This window comes from Condylura cristata, unplaced genomic scaffold (assembly GCF_000260355.1).
Source record: "Condylura cristata isolate star-nosed mole 26May11 unplaced genomic scaffold, ConCri1.0 scaffold00007, whole genome shotgun sequence".
Lineage (NCBI taxonomy): Eukaryota > Metazoa > Chordata > Mammalia > Eulipotyphla > Talpidae > Condylura > Condylura cristata.
Genome location: NW_004567108.1, coordinates 48084856 through 48091956, shown reverse-complemented (window position 1 = coordinate 48091956; position 7101 = coordinate 48084856). Strand labels below are relative to the sequence as shown.

The 7101-nt window shown below is 38.6% G+C and overlaps 1 protein-coding gene across 1 annotated transcript in view; it reads left to right on the top strand.

Moving 5' to 3' along the window:
- The first annotated feature begins 409 nt into the window (after positions 1 to 409).
- Positions 410 to 7101, top strand: part of MAP3K1 (mitogen-activated protein kinase kinase kinase 1, E3 ubiquitin protein ligase) — a 45012-nt gene continuing 38320 nt past the window's right edge. Inside the window, exon 1 of the mRNA XM_004678309.2 lies at positions 410 to 456. Coding sequence (XP_004678366.2) covers positions 410 to 456 — 47 coding nt within the window. The remainder of the gene's footprint in view (positions 457 to 7101) is intronic.

The following is a 7101-nucleotide window of genomic DNA, read 5'->3' as shown; positions in this document are numbered from 1 at the left end:
AGGTACCCAATTCTTTTATTTTTCTTGCTTCCATGAGACCTCCCATGATATAGGAATAATAATTCAGTGGTCTCTTTTCAAGGAAATATTTCAGTCAGGCAGAAAAATACAGATAAAATATAGAGACTAGTATGATAAACAGCCTTCCTTCTCTAGTTAACAAATATAAATATTTTATCACATTTGCTGTGATTGGCTTTGTGGAGTTTTGTGCTTTAAAGAGACAGCGGTAGACCGGGGGCACCTCCTCCCTCCTCCTAGCTTTGCCCTGGTATCACACAGATGGGGGATCACATGGTAGCCTTGTGCGTCAGGCTTCACATTCCAGGTGTCTCTGATCAACGTTATTACCTCCTGGATTTAGAAGAAAATAGTTGTGCTTTGCACTTTTATCTGTTTTCCAGTGAACATGTTGTTAAAAGATACTGTGATCAAGCATAGTGTTGAAGAGGGAAGGTAGGGTTTTGAAGTCAGGGATAACTAGTTCTCTAATTCAGGAGTTCCACTTACTATGAATTTTATGCTGGGAAGTTAATCTTTCTGCAGAAGTTTCTTTGTTTGCATGATGAAGATGATGCTCCATACCTATAACCACTGCAGGACCTGCAAGTTCTGTATGGATAGTACCCAGAATGCATAAGGTGCAGCATAAAGGCTGGCTTTTGTTGCCATCCTCATATATAGTAATAATTGCAATAGGTACATTTATTGTGTGTTTACCATTATGCCGCAATATTTTAAGTGTTTCAGCCATCTTCATTTATTTTAAAACTATAGGAAAAGGCTCAATGGAAAACACATAGTAACATCATAAATATTAGCTATTATCTCCATTTTACATCAGAAGAAACTAATAAAGAGGAAGGTTGACATCCATTTAAGCATTTTTACTTGTAAACTTAATGGTACTATCTAGTATATAGTAAGTATTATCCCCATTTTATAATGAGGAAATTGAGGTGCACAGGTCTGAAACAAGTTGAGGAAAAATATATAGGTAATGGGTCTTCCCTGGTAGCACAACAGGTTGAAGCACAGTGCTGGGAAGCTGGTTACAGCTGCTTCAGTGCAATCCCCTGCCAGAGAGGTGACCCATATGGCGTGGCAGACCTCTCCTGACCTGCCCACTGCTCCCCTCAGCAGTGTACTTTGTTAGTCTGCCTGTTCTGCTCCCCATTCTGTCTTTGGTGAATCCTCTTACCATCCCTGTACCTTTGGCCTGTACCCCAGTTCTGTATGCATAAATAAATAAAATCTTAAAAATATATATAGGTAGGTAGTATCAGACCTTGGATTTAGTATCATTCCAAGCTCATTTCCGGACCCACTGTGCCGTACTTTTCCATTATGTTTGTGACATGACATCGTTGTCCTAGGCACATGTTCTTCAAATGTGCCTGTTGACAAAGAAAGCTTTTTGGTTTTACTGTATGTACTACCAATATTTTACTAGATTTGGGTGCTGATTACACATGACTTAACCCTTGCCCACCCGCCCCCCACACACAACCTTTCTGAACTCCCAAGTGTGGGTGTCGTGTGTTGGTGCATGGAGTTGATCCATTGTCTGTAACTGTCTGACAGCATTGCTTCCTCTGTCATCACCTTCTCTCCAACCATGTTGACCTTGCTGCCTCGCTGGGTACACCTGAGAACACTATATCAGCGTGGAAGACACACAGTGGCTCCTGTTCTGCCAGAGTTTGGGGATTACATTAGAGTGAGAGCAATCCCCTGGTCCCTTTTTATCTCATTTTCTGAAGCTATCCTCTAGTCTTACAGAATTTTTTAGAGAAAATGGCTTGTCAGGATTTTTTGGATCTCAAGACTCCTTTTGTCTTCACATACACCTAAGTCTTTGGCAGAGAGTGATTGAATTGGGTCAGGGACAAGTTGTAGTGACAAACTCTAGCCTCTGCTCCTGGGGCTAGATTTGAATGTCTGGCACCCACTTCTTTTAAAGAGGGTTTTTACCAGGAGACTTTGCTTGTCTCTCTTAATTTCTACCCCCCACACACCATCCCACCCCCATATTTTGAATTCTTGGAGACTTAAAATTGCCCCAAAAGGCCCTCCCTGGTGGCACAGTGGGTTAAAGCACAGCACTAAGAAACCAAAGCCACTCAGCATGAGTTTGATCTCTGCCTTAGAGGTGACCCACATGGCACAGCAGACCTCTCCTGACCTACCCGCTGCTCCCCTCAGCAGTGTACTTTGTCAGTCTGCCTGTTCTCCTCCCCGCTTTGTCTCTGGTGAATCCTCTCACCACCCCTACACCTCTGGCTTGAACCCAAGTTCTGTATAAATAAATGAATAAATCTTTATAAAAAAAAAACCTGCCCCAAAAGACAGGCTAAATTTTGTGATAGCTGAAAAGTTAAAACATTACAATGAGTGATGGTAGTTTCTTCTGTGGATTTTTCTTCTTAGGCCTACTGACTAATGAGTTACAAAAGACTAGAGATGAACCAGTACAGCCATCTCACAGCATATTCTAAGGACCATTGCTCTATCAAAGACGTTCTGTTAGCTTTAAAGGACTTTTAGGCCAAAGAACTGTGAGGAACACTGCATCTTCTTTTGCCTTTTGGCAAATCATGATGTACATCAGCCTTTATCAGAGGCTAGAGGCTCTGAGGAATCCTATATTAAATAAGCAGTTTAACTTATAAATTGTATAGTATCTTATAGGACAATATTTTCACGAAAGCTGGTTTTTTTGTTTTGTTTTGGTCCAGAAAATCACTTTTCAGCCTCATCAATTCCTGGCCTGCTACTCCTGTACATTCCTTTAAAATTATTTATACACCATCTTCTCAGCAGATATTTTCAGGACTCCCCATGAGATACAATTAGGGATGGACATCCATTCTGTCCTTGCAATTGTTTATGATAATGTTAAAATACTTCTATTATTGCAAAGGTGATATTCTGTTTTCCCAGTCTTGTTAGACCAGGCGCCTAGAGAAATAGAAATCCTGTCTTACTATCTTTTGTTTCTTTATTCCACTTTGTAATCTGTTCCTAGCCCAGAACTTGCACGGAGGAAGCAAGTGTGCCAACATTCATTGGACAGTGTGGTTTTCTAGCATTAGAGCATAGAGAAGAAAAGCTACATTTGTCAGGAAGTCATTCTTCCTCATTCTGAGCATCCCAGTTAACATGCCTTTCCACCAGCTAGAAGAAAGTACTATAGAAATAGTACTAGCTGTTCTATGGGTTTGAAAGAAACTATTCTAGCAAAGGCTGTAAAGAGGGCTTTGTACTCTAATTCAGTGCTGTACCTTCTCCACTAATTTAGGGGCATTCAAAACAATTCAAGGGTTGTTAACATAGAAGGTGCTCAAAATGTTAAATTTTAACTTTAAACCTCTTTTCTTAAACTATGGAAGAGGAATATTACACTAACAGGCCACGTTTCCCGATTATTTACTTTGTTCATTTGATCTCTTAGAGTAAAATGTAAACTGTCAGTTTTTAAAAGATAATTGACACATACCACTTTGGAAAAGGTTCCAAAGAAAAATATGTAACTGTGCCTCCATGTAACACTAACTAGGGATCTTTTTGATGAAAAAGCTGGTGTCAGCCAGCTTTTTCTTTAATCCTAAGTACCTGCTTCTGTGTCATGAGCTATGGAGCTGTGCTCTTAGATGAAAAGACAGATCCACGCCACCTTGCTGAAAACTGCCACATAGCAGCGGTGTGAGGAGATCCAGCCTGCTTCTCTACTTTAGTGAAAAAACTCACTACATTTCGAATCACTTCTTTTATAGATTCCCAACCCTAGATTTATCAAGTAGCACAAACGGGAAATTTTTGAAAGGAAATACACATTTAGCCAAATACTGTAAAAAATTAGCATCCTTTTCCTTGCTTACTGATTTGTGTTCAACAATTAAGGAAGAGGATGCTCATAACATCCCATTTTTTCCCAAAGGTTTCTAATAGTTCTTTGTCAAGTAGCAAGGACACAACAAAGGAAGGAATAAACAGTGGAATTTTTAGCACTAAATATCAAAAGAATAAACCTACAGGATTAAAAGTATCTGAAACTTTCTTGAGTTTCTGCTGGGAAGGAACAATGAGAAATGGGACATGATGATCTTAAAGTCCCTGTGTAAATATTTGCTTTCAGAAAATAATTACATGAAATCTAATGGTAGATCTTCTGAGCTCAAGGTAGAAAGTGTGAATCTTCCCCCTGAGAAGATGGATAGAGGAAAGTAGTGATTAGGCATATTGTTACAAAGGTGATTGCTTTTATGAGTGAGAAATATGTTTTTGAAAAATATTTAATTTAAATAGTAAATATTCCAGTGACAGCTAGTAATTATTTCAGTCCATTTGTTTTGTCTGTCAGCATTGTTTTTCTGTCACTGAGATTTTAATTTATTTTGTGAGATGATGAATCTTACAATGACACGAGACTTATTTCTGTCGTTTATTTTTACAGTTTCACTTGTCTGCATAAATATTACCATCAAATCTTACTTCACAGTGTGATCCGAAGTTGTTGAATTTCACTAACCTTGAGTCTTTGGCATTGTAGAACTGACAGCATGTTGATTTCATTTTAGTCTGATTTCTTTTATGCCTGCACTTGAGGGATATTAATTTGAAGCTATCTCTGTTTTCTCCTTGATTGCTTTTTAAAATTATATTTCTGATCACAAATTGCTAGTCTCCTAGGATTTTCATTTCTTTGCTAACCTAATTTGATCTATCCTGTTTCCTGTAGAATTCTTTTTTTTTTTTAAAGATTTATTTATTTGTGCATACAGAACTGGGGTACAGGCCAGAGGCTTAGGGGCGGCGAGAGGCTTCACCAGAGACAGAGTGGAGAACAGAACAGGCAGATCGAGGAAGTACACTGCTGAGGGGAGCAGCGGGCGGGTCAGGAGAGGTCTGCCACGCCATGTGGTCACCTCCAGGGCAGGCTGGGATCGAACTCATGCGGAAGTGGCTTTAGCTTCTCAGTGCTGTGCTTTAACCCGCTGCGCCACCAGGGAGGGCCTCCTTTAGAATTCTTACCGATTTTAAGTTACTATATATTCTTGATTATCTCTGCATTTGGTTCTCGACACTAGCCTGGAATTTTGCAGTAGAAAGAGGAATCACCTCTCTGAATTACCTTTTCCTCCAGGCAAGTTTTAACTTCTACTGCATGCAGTATGACATTTTTTTGACTTGCCAGTCACATACATGCCATTTCATACTGTTGTCATCTATGTGTCCCTTGATTTCTTGATAAAATAGTCAAACTGGTTTTATTCTTATTTCAGTTTGTTGGTTTTTATATTCATCTTGCACATTTAGAAGGAAGAATGATTCTTTTTATAGATTTGAATAGAACATCAGTTCCATTATTGGGTGAGGTCATCAATGATGCATATTACACTGATTTGTTTGTGGCACATTAATAACTTGAATGTGGTGACTTTTAATGAAATTGCCAACTATGTTTCTGAGAGAAATGGATATGCTAATAAACATATGAGCCAAGCTTCTTCATTGCTGCTTTACAACTTTTCTAGTGTAATGGCAGGTATAAGTGGTGATTTTTAAAAAATCTCTTTATAGTCTGTGTTTTTCTTTATTTCTTCTTTCTTGTTTTATTTCTTACCTGTGCCACAGGAAATGTGAAATGTGGTCCCTTTAGTTTGATATTTAATATATAAATAAACATGTCTACTTGAAAGTCTAGTGTTGGTGTTTTTACCCCTCTTTGGAGGCTTTTGAAGTATCTCCAAGATGTATATATGTTCATTTTACAGTGTTTAATTTTCTTACAAGGCAGTTTTATCAAATTCATGATTGTATATTCCTATTTATGATAAAGAAAGATGCCCTTTAATCATAAAATATTTGAGTAATATTAAATGAAAATGAGGGCTCCTAAAACAACTTAGAAACTTTTGTAACTTAACACATCAATTATTCATCATAATGGTGTCTTCTTTAGTAGTTTCATTATTTCTGGGACTTTCATTATTTTTTATTAAGATTTTTATTTATTTATGCATACAGAAATGGGTTACAAGCCAGAGGTGCAAGGGCGGTGAGAGGACCAGAGACAGAGTGGGGAGCAGAACAGGTAGATCTACAAAGCACACTGCTGAGCAGCGGGCTGTCAGGGGAAGTCTGCTGCACTATGTGATCATCTCTGGGGCCAGGGATCGAACTCACACTGAGGCAGCTGCCTCGAGCTTGCAGTGCTGCATCCTTACGGTTGTGCCACCAGGGAGGGCCCGTAGTTAGATAGTTAGATATTTTATATATGTTTAAAATTTTGTTTTAATGGTGTCTGAAATTTGTAACACACTGAATTATCACTACCAGTAATAAATTACTTAGCAATCCAGTTTACTTAATATTTGTAGAATATTGTTTTAAATATACTCACATATTAAAAAACATGTAGAAAAACTATAGTTAAAATACAATTTTCTTTGATTTACTTGTCTTCTCTAGTGGGAGACTTTGAAGCATGTAGTTTACCATAGACGAGGTCACAAGTAATAGACAACAAAAAAACCCCACACATATATAGTGTTGGTACTTCAAGAATGATTTAATGCTGTCTGATAACCCTCTCTGCCTTTTGTAAACCCCATCTTATATTTGTACAATAATTGTTTAAGCAGTATTTGCAATTTACCAATTTAGAGGAAGGAACACTTTTTGAATATTCCTGTTTTCTTGGAAGTTGTTTAAATGTTCCAAAGGCAACTATGGGTTGAATGGGCTGTGTATGTTATGTGTGCTAGGTTCAATATTTGTACTGTTACTTCTGAGGTCTTTGTTAATTAGAGGTGATGATAAGCCACTCTGACTCTAGATAAGCAATTTTTTTTAAAGATTTATTTATTTATTCATACAGAACTGGGGTACAGGCCAGAGATATGGAGGGTGAGAGGTTTCACCAGGGACAGAGTGGGGAGCAGAACAGGCAGATCGACGAAGTACATCGCTGAGGGGAGCAGCGGGTCAGGAGAGGTCTGCCTCGCCATGTGGTCACCTCCGGGGCAGGTGGGGATCGAACTCATGCGGAAGTGGCTTTAGCTTCTTAGTGCTGTGCTTTAACCCACTGAGCTACCA